This window comes from Anoplophora glabripennis, unplaced genomic scaffold (genome assembly GCF_000390285.2).
Source record: "Anoplophora glabripennis isolate ALB-LARVAE unplaced genomic scaffold, Agla_2.0 scaffold127, whole genome shotgun sequence".
NCBI lineage: Eukaryota > Metazoa > Arthropoda > Insecta > Coleoptera > Cerambycidae > Anoplophora > Anoplophora glabripennis.
The window spans coordinates 16,221-30,512 of NW_019416291.1; the positions used below are offsets into that span (position 1 = coordinate 16,221).

At 36.8% G+C, this 14,292-nt stretch overlaps 2 protein-coding genes across 2 annotated transcripts; both read left to right on the forward strand.

Annotated features, from left to right (window-relative positions):
• Positions 1–968: 968 nt before the first annotated feature.
• LOC108903569 (puff-specific protein Bx42) lies at positions 969–3,090 on the forward strand. Its single transcript, XM_018705793.1, has 2 exons — positions 969–2,018; positions 2,160–3,090. The coding sequence occupies exons 1-2, from the start codon at positions 1,244–1,246 to the stop codon at positions 2,990–2,992; spliced, it is 1,608 nt and encodes a 535-aa protein (XP_018561309.1). The 5' UTR covers positions 969–1,243; the 3' UTR covers positions 2,993–3,090.
• Positions 3,091–4,332: 1,242 nt separating this feature from the next.
• On the forward strand, positions 4,333–13,418 carry LOC108903624 (cohesin subunit SA-1). Its single transcript, XM_018705859.1, has 11 exons — positions 4,333–4,946; positions 5,004–5,315; positions 5,367–5,750; positions 5,803–6,033; positions 7,702–8,112; positions 8,330–8,545; positions 8,603–8,881; positions 9,095–9,412; positions 11,408–11,764; positions 12,085–12,328; positions 12,392–13,418. The coding sequence occupies exons 1-11, from the start codon at positions 4,506–4,508 to the stop codon at positions 12,586–12,588; spliced, it is 3,390 nt and encodes a 1,129-aa protein (XP_018561375.1). The 5' UTR covers positions 4,333–4,505; the 3' UTR covers positions 12,589–13,418.
• Positions 13,419–14,292: the final 874 nt, after the last annotated feature.

The window sequence follows — 14,292 nt, forward strand, 5'->3', positions numbered from 1 at the left end:
TTAACGTACCCCCTACATTTTCTACATCAGTTTCCATCTCAAGATTTATCACAAATTGTATTACGAGAACGAAAACAAAGAATTTTTCGAAACATTTACTGTGTTACGTGTTGTAATGCTTATTGTGCAGTTAACAAGATTTATCCACTCTCCCATTTTGAGATATTTCTGGTGACGTTAACTTAATTTCAACTATGTTGAATGACTCCTTTAGCGCAGAGGGTTAGTTACCTAAAAATCTATGTCAATGTGGCAGGAATATTCAGTTATAATATCACAAGAGCATAGAAAATATTCGATTATACTTCCGAGTCACGAGACGTATTCTGCGAAACACCACGACAGCGTAGCTGGAGTGGTGTTTTAAGGATATACGTCGAGTGAGGAGGTTAGTATAATCGAATATTTTCGTTTGCTCGAGTGGTATTCGATACGATTACATAATGAATTAACTAACTCCGAAGCGTTCCATTTTTTTTGACGTTTATTGACAAATGTTAAAACTGTCGTTACCATGACATAGTTCACATTGTTGGAGGAGGCGAAACACCAAAACGGTTATACCACGTCGTCAAGAGTATAATCGCTTATCAATACATAGTAACTACGTAAAATTTGTAATTGCTATTGGCTAAATTTCTAATGAATTATATAATCAATTAAATACAAACAATTACGTAGATTACCAAAGCAATCCGTCCCTTCACGCTCCTACTTTACGAGGTGTTCCAATTGTTGAAGTTTGTAGTAGGTAAAGAGTAAAAACAGTAGTAAAACACTTCAAGAGTAGTTCCCTGGCAATTGGAAAGCAGCTATTGTATTGTACCATGACCATGTTTTGTGGTCATGATCATAGCACAGAGAATTTTTTGTGACCATAAATATAATCTTCTTCTTCTTCATCTCAATTGATGGCCTAATTTAGATAAAATTAATTAATTAAATACAGAAATGGTCTTGAATCATAGAAAATGGAATATTTAACATTTGTATATTATTTTTTCTGTCTTGAATTCATGAATTGACACTGACAGGTGACAGCCGATTTAATTCCGACATTTTGTTTGGTGGTTTGGTGTTGGTGTTTGTTTGGTGTGTCTCGTTTTAAATAATAAATTTTTTCGAGAATTAGATTGGTTTTTCAATATTTAACCCTGTTAAAAAACAGTGTTTTATAAATTTTAAACATTGCGACGTTTCGTCATACAAACTATATATTAGAAAAAACAGTGATTCTACTAATATGGAGCTGTCTACAATTTTACCAGCACCTATACAGCCTGTTTGGGATAGAGACGATGAAAGAAGGAAAAAAGCTGCCTCTATGAAAACTACAGCATTGGTAAGCACTCAAAGTATAGCACCACCTTATGGTCAGCGAAGGGGTTGGGTACCAAGAAACGTAACCGATTATGGAGACGGAGGAGCTTTTCCCGAAATTCACGTGGCACAGTACCCACTTGACATGGGTCGTAAGAAAGATTCTACCTCAAATGCATTAGCCGTCCAACTAGGTCCTGACGGGAAAGTAAAATATGATGTTATTGCCAGGCAAGGCCATTCTAAAGATAAAATCGTATATTCAAAGTTATCCGATTTGCTACCTGTGGAAGTTGTTGCAGAAAATGATCCCAGTTTGGAAAAACCGAACCAGGAAGAACTTGATGACATTACAGACCGTACTAGGCAAGCGTTGATGAGGATTACCAATTCTAAAATAGCAGCAGCGATGCCGGTGAAAGCAGCAGAGAAGCAAGCACCTGCGGAGTTTATTCGTTATACACCCTCGCAACAAGGGGCCGCTTTCAACTCGGGAGCAAAACAGAGGGTTATAAGATTAGTCGAGGCTCAGGTAGACCCGATGGAACCTCCCAGATTTAAAATAAATAAGAAAATTCCTCGAGGGCCTCCTTCTCCTCCGGCACCAGTACTGCATAGTCCCACCAGAAGGGTAACTGTTAAGGAACAGAAGGAATGGAAAATTCCACCGTGCATTTCTAATTGGAAAAATGCTAAAGGTAAAACAAGGACTTTCAATTTGATCTGTTGTTGTGTTTGTTAATGAATTTAATTAGGTTGCTTTACTATAAAATTTATTTGGCTTGAAGTCGCCCTGTACATTTGTTCCCTGCGTTTTAAAAGCCATTATTTATTTTCAGGTTATACTGTTCCTCTGGACAAGAGGCTGGCCGCTGACGGCCGGGGCTTGCAGCAGCTTCACATCAACGAAAATTTTGCAAAATTGGCAGAAGCATTATATATAGCAGATAGAAAAGCCAGGGAGGCTGTCGAAACTCGAGCACAATTGGAGAAAAAACTGGCACAAAAAGAAAAGGAACAGAAAGAAGAACACCTGCGTCAGCTGGCTCAGAAAGCCCGTGACGAAAGAGCGGGTATTAAAGTAGCAACGGGACATTCCAAACCCGTCGATGACGAGGAGCAGGAAAGAGATGCTCTCCGGCAGGACAGGCATAAAGAGAGGGCCAGAGACAGGAATCTCGCTAGAGCAGCCCCCGACAAAAGGAGTAAATTGCAGAGAGAACGAGAAAGAGATATTTCCGAACAAATCGCGTTAGGCATGCCCGCAAGAGGCATCTCCTCGAATGAAACGCAGTTCGATCAGCGTCTGTTTGGGCAGGCGCAAGGTTTGGGCCAGGGATATGGGGACGACGAGGCTTACAATGTATACGACAAACCGTGGAGAGAAGGCGGTTCGATGGCCAATCATTTGTACAGGCCTAGTCGGAATATCGACAAAGATATATATGGTGGAGAAGACCTAGAGAAGGTTATCAAGACTAATAGATTTGTTCCTGATAAAGAATTCGGTGGGACGGATCGCTCGGGAGCAGGACGGTCAGGTCCCGTACAGTTTGAGAAGGAGGAGGATCCGTTCGGTCTGGATCAGTTCTTGTCGCAGGCTAAGAAGGCCAGTAAGCGGAAGGAACCCGAGAAAAGGGATGATCGTGACAAAAAGAAACGAAGAGATTAGATTTTGCACGTCGAGAGAAGAGTATAATTCTTATGTAAATATTTATTATACGTTTCATTTTTTATAATGGCACAATAATGGAAATAATTTAGAATGAAATAAAAATATAAATTATAACTAGGGTTTTTATTTCCTACATTTTGAAGTTTCCAATTTTTTATACATTTTATTAATTAAATTTTTTGTAGTAAATAAAAAATAAACTACAAAAGTAATATCATAATTTTTAAAAATACTGGTTTTTGGGATCAATCTGTGGTATAGAAAACTGGTTGTTGATAGCCACTGATAGAATATGGCTAAGTATATCTACCTTTAATATCGTTTCAAATAATAAAGGGTGGAAATATTTTCAGTGCACACTAACTGGAAATAAATTAGAAAAGGGGTTTTACTGTAGATGTTGAAATTTTAAGGCCAATTTTTAATTATTTATGTTAAAAACAAAATTTAGTGGCCATTAGTTGGCTTACGAAACCAATGATATAAAGTCTTTATTGTTACTAATTTTAAATTTTACCATCCAATTAAATTACAAGAGGAGAGCCACCTATTAGCTTTTGTTGATAATAAAAAAATGTATCCAAAACGTGCACTGAAACGCGAATAAATACATGAGGAGTGCTTTGGAACACTCTGTACTCTGACTCTGAACTGAATTGCTCCAACTGGTCATTCGAAAGCAGCATATATTTCATAGGTGTGTTTTGGTTCTGTCGTTGCTCTGTACAGAACGGTTCTAGGACGGTTCAAATTAGTTGACCATTCCATTCATAAGAACATCTAATTCAAGACATATGAACAATACAGTTGGGTAACTATTCTGAATAGCTGTATTTGTTTTACCACTTGGTTAGTTCAGTTTGGTCAAATTGACCAAACTAGAAGTGACCGTGATTTAAACTAACTTTAGGTTAAACAAAACACACATCTACTTCATTTTAAATTTTGACTTTTGACTTCTACTCTACTCAGTTTAATTAGTTTGTTGTTGTCAATCATACTCTGCCCAACATACTTACAATCAACATATCTTCTTCAGATGAATTCATATCCATTATCAACGCCTGATCAACGCCTTATTTTTATTATTTAGATTTATGATTATTATTTGTAGGTTATGTTTTGTTCGGTTATCTTGTTCACTACTAACCACGATATTAGATAGGTTAGATCGGAAAGGGTGGAACTGATTTTGGTCATATTTTAGTTTGTTCACTTGTTTAAAAAAAACGAACTTGGTCAGAACTCTACTGAAAGTGAATTAACCAAAGTGACCAACTGTAAAACAAACACAGCTATTATATGTTTTGTGTATATTATATCGATTCTATGGTTAAAAAATGGCGGTTCGGTGTTAGTTTATCGTTTTGTTTAGTATCGTTTACATTTGTTTACTTCATTTATTCTTTGCTGTCAATGTTTGATTTGTCGGCGAGCTTGAAATGATAACTCCTATAAACTCCTTTCAGTAAATTATTATCAAAGTAAACCTGATAACACAAACAAAAAGATGCATAGACGAGGTGGTAAGCGTATTCGGATGGATGAACCTCCTCCAGAGTACGAAAACCCCATGACTCCACAAGTGGAACATGAAAATTATGGAAACAATTATATGCAACAGAGTATGTATGGAGAATCTTATGGCGAGCAAGCGGGTCAATCATCTGACGGTGCATTTGAATCACCACCAACTCCTGGAACAAGACGAGTTACTAGGTCTAAAGCTAGAGGTGTGACAAATCCACCTCCTATAGTGGCTCCTTCTTATTCACCTACAAGTAGTGGCAACACGGGAAGGGGTCGAGGAAGAGGCAGACCGCCTGGGAGGAAAAACAATGTCGGTGAAGTCATACACACGCTTGATGATGAGTCTTCTCTCTATCATATCATCAAGAATAGTAAAGTGTCTTTGACGAATATTGTAGATGACTGGATCGAAAGTTATAAGGTAAAAGTAAAGAAATGAAGTAGACTTATATTACTGTAGGGTACTTCATATTTGTAGATAAACCGAGAAGCTGCTCTTATATCCCTGATGCAATTTTTTATCAACGCTGCTGGTTGCAAAGGGAGAATCACACAACAGATGCAAGCTACAATGGAACACGCAGCTATCATTCGAAAGATGACTGAAGAGTTTGACGAGGAAAGCGGTGAATATCCACTTATAATGGCCGGTCAGACCTGGAAGAAATTTCGGCAGAATTTTTGTGATTTTGTTCAAACTTTGGTTAAGCAGTGCCAGTATACCATTATCTATGATCAGTTTTTGATGGATAACGTTATATCGCTTCTTACTGGCCTCTCCGATTCTCAAGTAAATTCTGTTTAAAGTAGTCTTATTAAGATTTTAATATTTTTGTTCTAGGTCAGAGCTTTCAGACACACTGCCACGTTAGGAGCGATGAAACTGATGACGGCTCTGGTGGATGTAGCACTAACGGTTTCAGTTAATCTTGACAATACTCAGCGGCAGTACGAAGCCGAGAGGCAGAAAACTAGAGAAAAACGAGCTAGTGATCGTTTAGAAGCGCTACTTGGGAAAAGACAAGAATTGGAGGAAAACATGGACGAAATCAAGAACATGCTAACCTACATGTTCAAATCGGTGTTTGTTCATAGATATCGAGACACATTACCAGAAATACGAGCCATCGCTATGACCGAAATCGGGGTGTGGATGCACAAATTTCATGCGAATTTCCTCGATGATTCGTATCTGAAATATATAGGTTGGACTCTTCACGATAAGGTAAGGTAAACCAGCCTTTAACATGTTTGAGTTTTATTTGCGTGTTTTATAGGTGGGAGAAGTAAGGCTGAGGTGTTTACAAGCCTTGCAACCGCTTTATGCTAGTGAAGAGCTAAAAGGCAAATTGGAACTGTTTACCAACAAGTTCAAAGATAGAATTGTGGCGATGACGCTGGATAAGGAGTACGACGTAGCGGTGCAAGCCGTCAGGCTTGTTATATCTATTTTGAAACATCACCACGAGATACTTACCGATAAGGACTGTGAACATGTTTACGAATTGGTAAGAAATTGTATGTTTTTTCTACTCTTAGATTTACGTCTATTTTACACACATTGAACTACTATGGTTTTATATATAAAAACATGAGGTCTGTATAAAAACATTTTACACTGATATGATGAGATCTCTGTTCAAAACTTTACGCTAATTGTGGATTTTGATATATCAATATATTGATATTGAATTGAATTCAATATTTTATACTGATATGGGATTCAACACTCCATTGATATTGGTTCTGTTTACCATTTTACATTGATATTGGCTCTCTATTCAATATTTTACATATATTAGGTTTGTATTCGACAATTTACAGTGACATGGTATCTCTATACAACATTTTATATTGATATTGAATCTATATTCAACATTATACACTGATCTCTGTTTAATACTTTACACTGATAAATATTGGCATTCTGTTCAATAATTTGCACTTGCATTAGGTCGCTATTCAACACTTTACACTGATATAGTGTCAATTCAACATTTTCCACTGATATGGGATATTTATTCAACACTATTCCTAGATATAGGTTCTCTATTCAATTAATTACACTGATTTCATGTCTCTATGCCACTCTTTACACCGAAATTAGCTCTCTGATTACACTGATTTTGGGTTGAAAGACATCTGCACACTGCATATTACATCCTATTGATTGCATAATTAATATTAAATTTGTTGTTTTTATATTCTATTTATACTAATATGGGATCTCTATTCAACATTTTACCTAGATATTGGCTGTCTATTCAATAATTTACACTGATTTTGGATTGAAAGACATCTGCACACTCCATATTACATCCTATTGATTGCATCATTAATATTAATTTAGTTGTTTTTATATTCTTCAATTTACACTGATATGGCATCTCTATTCAACATTTTACCTAGATATTGACTATTCAATAAATTATACTGATCTTATGTTCTTATGAAACTCTTTACACCGATATTGGCTCTCTCTTCGATAATTTACACTGATCTTGGGTTGAAAGACATCTGCACACTTCATATTACATCCTATTGATTGCATCATTCTGCCGTCTCTTGCTTAATATTAAATTGGTTTTTATATTCAACAATTTACACTGATACGGGATCTCTATTCAACATTTTATCTAGATATTAGCCGTCTAGTCAATAAATTACACTATTATTATGTCACTACGAAATTGTTTACACCGATATTGGCTCCCTATTCAATAATTTGCACTGATCTTGGGTTGAAAGATATCTGCACACTCCAAATTACGTCACCTCTTGCTTAATTTTAAATTTGTTGTTTTTATATTCAACAATTTACACTGATATGGGATCTCTATTCAACATTTTACTTAGATATTGGCTCTCTATTCAATAATTTACACTTATCTTGGATCGAAAGACATTGAACATTACATATTAAATCCTATGCATCATTACGTTATCTCCTGCTTAATGTTTTTGTTCTTCTCATGTATCGAAATCTCTTGCAGTGATTTTCAGTAACATTTCGGGATTGTGAATGTTGAATACAAACAATTGCCAAAAATGTTGTGTTTATAATTTACTGCACATGAGATAAGGTTACAGAAGTAGTCAATATTGAAAGAGAGGACCTAAAATTGAATATGAAGTTGAAAACGACTAGCGTCAACACAGTTCATTCAATATTCTAGGTTTATTCGTCGCACAGGGCCGTCGCCCAGGCCGCGGGCGAGTTCCTTAACGAGAGGTTGTTCCAGCCCGGCGATATGGACGCGGGTAAAACTAAGAGGGGCAAGCGACGTTTGCCCAACACGCCCTTCATTCGGGACCTGGTGCAGTTCTTCATCGAATCGGAGCTGCACGAGCACGCCGCCTACTTGGTGGACTCCCTCATAGAGTCCAACAACATGATGAAGGATTGGGAGTGCATGACAGATCTGCTGCTGGAGGAACCGGGGCCTCACGAAGAGCCTTTGGACAACAGGCAGGAAACGAGTTTGATCGAGATCATGGTGTGCTGCGTGAAACAGGCAGCCACCGGAGAGGCGCCCGTCGGTAGAGGACCCACCAGAAAGGTGTCGTCTCTCAGGGAGATGAAGCAGGTGAGAAAATATCTTGCTTAAATTCAGTTTTTCAGTAGCATACAATGGTTTTTCATAAATTGGTAATAGTGACTATTTTTAAACTTTTTTCTTTGGTGCATTGGAATATTCTTGAGGCACACTAAGTCCAAGAATGGAAACGAGTCGAAAATGCTGTAAATTTTGCATATTATAAAATTAAATTCTTATTTTATTAAATACGAACTAATTTTCGTAGGCCGGCGAAGACAAACAGAAGCTAACCGAACACTTCATAGTCACCCTGCCTCCCCTCTTAGATAAATATTCAGCCGATCCCGAGAAACTGGCCAACCTCCTCAGCATACCGCAGTACTTCGATTTAGACCTTTACACCAGCGGTAGGCAGGACGGATCGTTGCAGGCCCTGCTGGTTAAATTGAAGTATATCGTACAGGTCCATCACGAGCCTGAGGTAACGTTTGATGTAATTCATGAAATTTGTTGTACGCGAATCTAAATTATTCCTTAGGTATTGGAAACTTTGGCGAAGACCCTGGAGATCCTCTGTACGGAAGGCCATTCGATCTATACGAGGTGCGACGTGGCCAGGTCGACGATAGTCGACATGATCGTGGCCAGCTACAAGGAGGCTATCGACGACTGGCGTAATCTTCTGCTGGGGGAGGAGACGCCCAATGCCGACGAGATATTCAACGTTGTCAGTTCGTTGAAGAAGGTGTCTATGTTCTACGCCTGCCACAATTTGAACCAGTGGAACCTGTGGGACACCCTGTTTCAGGATTTTAGAGTAAGTTGAGTTGTATCTCGTATTCCTAAAGCATCCAAAAGTATTTGAGGGTTTGGTTTATGGTTTTTTTAATTTTTATTATTTTTCGTCAACGAGTCAAATTCCATTGTGAATGCCTTTTTTTTCTCGTAATTTTCATATCCCACTTCTGGAGGCGTTAGTACAACCTCAAACAACTGTGGTTGATCCTGATTCGAAGATTCTTTTTTTTAGGATATCGAGAGCGGACTGCCGCCAGAAGCCCTGAAATACTGCATCAGCTCCTGCTACTATCACCTGCTGTGGGGCCTTAGGGACCTGGAGGTGCAGGCCGAGGGGGGCAGTCTCACACATTCCAGCTTCCAGAATCTCAGGGACAAGCTGGACGACTTCTTGGAGGCTTCTCAGATCCTGATCCGCTCTTCTCCGCACGTCGTCATAAAGGAGGAGGCTTACGTGGGACTGTGCGACCTACTGATAGTGTTCAGCGAGCAGCTGCAGAACCAGTCGTCTATGGGGGAGTTGGTCTGCAGGCCGGACAGAAACCTGCAGGTGAGATTTATTATAAGTTTTTATAAAAGTTTCGATTGTACAGAGTGTTCTAATATTTGCTGTACATGGAACTATGGTACATTTTGGACTGACTGACTGACCGGCACAAAAAAATGCTCCAAATGACAAAATATATTTTGAAGTTTCTACTGACAATTATTGTCATCTTTGTCTAAACATTGGCAGGGTTCATAACGGCCGGGAAAACTGGGAATACCGGGAAGGGTCAGGGAATTTGTTATTCTTCATAAAAAAAACAGGGAATAGTCGGGGAATTTTAAAAATATTCTTGAAAGTCGGGGAATTTGATGTTTGCAACTGGAAATTTTGTGAAAGCCGGCCCTGGGTTCTTGAAAGAGAAAACTATTTGTGGTTTTGAAACCTTTATAAGAGGTTGTTAGGGTATAAAAAAATTTATGGAGTCCAGTCAAGAAAAAATTGAATGCATAAATACCGATTGGTATGTAAAAATGAACTACAAGTGACCTGGATTTTTTTTTATAAGTCAGGGAAAACCTGGAAAAGTCAGGGAATTCTTTATTACTTTTGAACTATGGACCCTGATTGGGTATACTTTGGGTATATTCCCTGGAGAAAATTGTCGATTTTAGCGAGGTTTTTCTAAATGAAAGTTTACCTTAGAAAGCTAGAAATAATCTCAGTAAAAGTATGCTGATTAGATAAAAGAAGGACACCGCTTCACGACTTGCAAAAAAAGCGTTTCGTCTGGCAAATTGCCACTTTTTAAGACCGAGTGTGAGAGCGGGAATTACCTATAACTTTTAATGTATTAAAATGTTTAATAATCCTTTTAAATGTTGCTTTTGAATTCTACTATGAACATTCTGTGTACCAGGTGAGTGTTAGTAACAAAATAATGTTAGTATGGTACTAAAAGTATGAGTAGTTCAAACGTTCCAGTTTTAATTGAAGATTGTTTTAATTCCAATTTCTATATTCTATATTAGAAATGACTTTTTTAACTTCACATTATTCGTGTATGACTATAATTTTGTAAATTTGGGGTTAATCACATACTTCTATAGATAGATAGAATGTGGGAAGTATGTGGGGTTAATACACATTTTATTTACTGTAGAAAATATTTACGGAAAATGTTTATTATTTCGTAGATTTTTACAGTAGCTATGAACTTAAAGTATTGTTTAGCAATACCCAACAGAAACTCGATAACGATCACCACTAAAAAAAAAAAAATACAAAGCAGTAAGAATTACATAAAGTCGCGTTTGCATCAGTACTAGCATAACGCGTCTCATTTAAAGCGGACAAAACGTTTATGAGTTATGTTTTTGGTCTCAAATTACTCGTCGTAAAAATTAAGATGAGCATAGCTTTTAGTTTTTTGAAAATTTTTAAAAATTACCCCTATTTAGGGGTTGAAAAGGCCCCCAAAATGAAGAATTGAATATTACCAATAAATATAAAAACTATTAGCATATGAATTTTTCTATCGAATGATTCTTGATACAAAGAAAGATTTATTCTCATGACTGAAATATGCATGTTGAATTAGAAAATCCACCCTTAAGCGAGCTCAGGGGGTGGAATCGTCCCCAAAAATAGAGAATATCAGAAATAATTGTAAAAATTCAAAAAATATATATATTAAGATAATTCACATGCCAATAGTTTTTATATCAATTGGTAATATTCAAATTCTTCATTTTTGGCATTTTTTCAACCTCTAGTTAGGGGTGATTTTTAAAATTTTCAATACACTAAAAGCTATGCTCACTTCAGTTTTTTACGACAAGTAATTTGCGACCAAAAACATATTTTTATGTATTTTTTTCAATTCTCTGCGAATTGTGAAAAAACAGGCGAAAATCACAGGATTTTTGTGGTCACTCTTTGATGCCTTCTAGAAGCTAAACAAAGCAACTTAGCACAGGTTTAAGTTTAAGTACATGAAATGAAGCACCCTGCGCTAAATGTTTTAAAAATATTTACTTATTTTCTCTCCCGGCGCAGATGCTACTAAACGAGTTCGTGCAGATGTACGTGTTCGTACCTCAGCAGGACTCCGAACACGACGAACACCGCATCGAGGAGTTACACAGGAGACGCAACTTCCTAGCAGCTTACTGCAAGCTGATCGTTTATAACATAATGCCTACGAAGGCGGCGGCCGACGTCTTCAAGCACTACGTCAAGTACTACAATGACTACGGGGACATTATCAAGGCGACCCTCAGTAAGGCGAGGGAGATTAACAAGGTCAACTGCGCCCTCACCATGTGTCTCAGTCTCAATATGATGTTCAACGAGGTGCAGAGGCTGTCGGGGGGCAGGAACGCCAGGCAGCACGAGGAATTCTTTGCACTGAAGGTAGGATTTTAAAGAAGTATAATGAAGTGTAATTTTGTTAAATTTTTAATATAAAAAGTGTACCTCACAGATAAATAAAAAAAAAAGTTGCAAAAAAAAACGGTTGAAGAAAAGTTATAAATAATATTTTATTTCATTTATGGATAACGTGTTTATTTAATTAAATTATTTTTAACGTTTTGAAAAATAGCTTGATGTTATGTTCTGAGAAATGTAAATTTTTTTTGCAAAAGTCAATTTTTATGATGTGTCAACGCTTAACGGTTTAAATCACAGCAGCCGTGATTATCATTTAATGTTTAATCACTATCGATTCTCAGGAACTTGCGAAGAGATTCGCCCTCTCCTTTGGCCTAGACGCAGTGAAGAACCGAGAGGCAATAACGGCTCTGCACAGGGCCGGTATCCTCTTCGCCGTGACGGGGGTGGAGAATAGCTCGGACGATCCCACGGGGCCCCCCGCGAACCTCCCCTTCCTGGAAATCCTCTCGGAATTTACGAACAAGCTGCTCAAGCAAGATAAGCGGGTGGTCATGTCGTTCCTTGACAGGAGGATCACTACGGGTGAGCGAGAATACGAATTACAAAAGTATCGACGGGAAATTATTATCTGTTTCTCCGCTCTAGGTATGCCAAGCAGTCGAGGCGAGGACTGGCAGCCCCTGTTATTGTACCGTAATTCCTTGTTGCACGGCGAGACGGATCAGCTGCCTACGACCAGCAAACGGGCTTACGGCAGGAAGAGGCACAAGGATCCCGACTCCGATCATGATCAGAACGACGATTTGTCTGATCAGGAGTTCCCTGGAAATCTGTATGGTTAATTTTTTTATATTTCTTAATTTTAGCGTTTTTTTTTTTTTTATATTTCGGGTATGTCAGAATGCATGAAGCCAGTTTGTATTAATAGATAGGGTTTATACAAGGTGGTTCGATTTTTTATGAAACTGGGTGCAGATAAATTATATGAAAATAATATTTATAAATTTGTTATACATGGTGATCCCAAATAAAGTACCAAAGTTTTAAGGGGTTATTTTATTCACAGATATAGCAGTAGTTCCTACGACACTTTTTTTTAATTAAAAAATAAAAATTAATGTAGTTACAAGTTAAATAACTTTAAACTAATTTTTTACTGATATTTTGCCATAACAATCTGTGGAAATCATCAAAACTTTATAAAGTCGATGTTGGTCAAAATTGTTTGGTTTGTTGAAATCAGGAACTGTTTTGCAGAAAAAGACTAAATTTTCCCTCAAATGCTGGTGAATTATTATTTTTAAATTTCACAATTTAGCAAATTTCGTTGCAATTGTATGGAACATAATTTTCTATGTCCAAATCCCGCTTTTTTGTACTGCAAAATAGTTTGTCGTTTTCAAAGATGCTCCGAAATTTTAAATTATTTTTTTTTTCCTAGGATACCGTTAACGTTATAAACTTGGAAAAAGAAGACCTTTTCACAAAATATTTATAACTATAATTTTTAATATTAATCTAATATAACTTTTTGAATAAAAATATAATAATAAAATTCTAACCAATTTTGTGATCAATAAGGTGCTTTTAATGCATTAGAATCTTTTTTTTTTCAACAATCAGACGCAATTCGATTCGATTCGAAGCAATGAATTCTGAACCTTATACAGTGAGCGGCAAAAGTATGGAATATATTTATTTAAAAATCAGATGTTCGTTATCTGAAAAATCGCTCGGACCCGTCGAATTATATTTTTAGTTGCGCATTTTCTGTAGCAATTTTCATTTATACAAGGTGGCCCAAGTTATGAAATCAAGGCCAACTTTTTTAAATGGAAACCCCACTTTTTTGTATTTTTATTCAATTCTTCATGGAATACTGATCATTTTTTATGTAATATAACCTATACCCTATCTTTAACCATTTTCGAGATAATGGCGTCTGAATATAGAATATGGAAAATTTTCAAAAATTACCCTGAGATTTTCCCTGCTGGTTTTAAAATAAAACCATTTTACTTTTCCATCTTAGATTTGTGTGGTTCACAGAAAGTTGCTTCAAATCAAAAAAATCCATGAAAAATAAGTGGTTCGACGATTTATTTTGATCATTAGGACGCAATGACTTGAATGTAAATAATATAAGTGAGGTATTTAGGTATAATTTAATTAAAATCGCATAATTTTATTGTATAAAATATGATTTTGTTAAATGTCGCTATTTAAATTACGAGCCAGAAGAACGCGCATTGTAGCCGTCGTCAAGCAACTAAATATTAAATAGGTAACGTCAAAGTCAGTTGAATCTATTATTATTTAGGACAGTGCAATTACTTAACTAGATGGCGCATCTAACGGAAATGCAGCGGATAGAAATTTTTATTTATTTGGGACACGGTGGCGAAGCCAGAACACAACAAGAAGTGTGTGATATATTCAATAACAAGTATCCAGATCGTCCAATCAATCAAGCTGTGCTTAAATATTTGAAAAACACAAAATGGATTTAGTAGAAAGTACACCAGTTCCCACTGACTTTGACGTTA

Coding starts and splice junctions, on each gene's coding strand:
- LOC108903624 (XM_018705859.1), top strand. CDS start 4,506: ATGCATAGACGAGGTGGTAAGCGTATTCGGATGGATGAACCTCCTCCA. Junction 6,034..7,701: donor GTGAACATGTTTACGAATTG/GTAAGAAATTGT, acceptor TCAATATTCTAG/GTTTATTCGTCGCACAGGGC. Junction 12,329..12,391: donor TGACAGGAGGATCACTACGG/GTGAGCGAGAAT, acceptor TCTCCGCTCTAG/GTATGCCAAGCAGTCGAGGC.
- LOC108903569 (XM_018705793.1), top strand. CDS start 1,244: ATGGAGCTGTCTACAATTTTACCAGCACCTATACAGCCTGTTTGGGAT. Junction 2,019..2,159: donor TAATTGGAAAAATGCTAAAG/GTAAAACAAGGA, acceptor ATTTATTTTCAG/GTTATACTGTTCCTCTGGAC.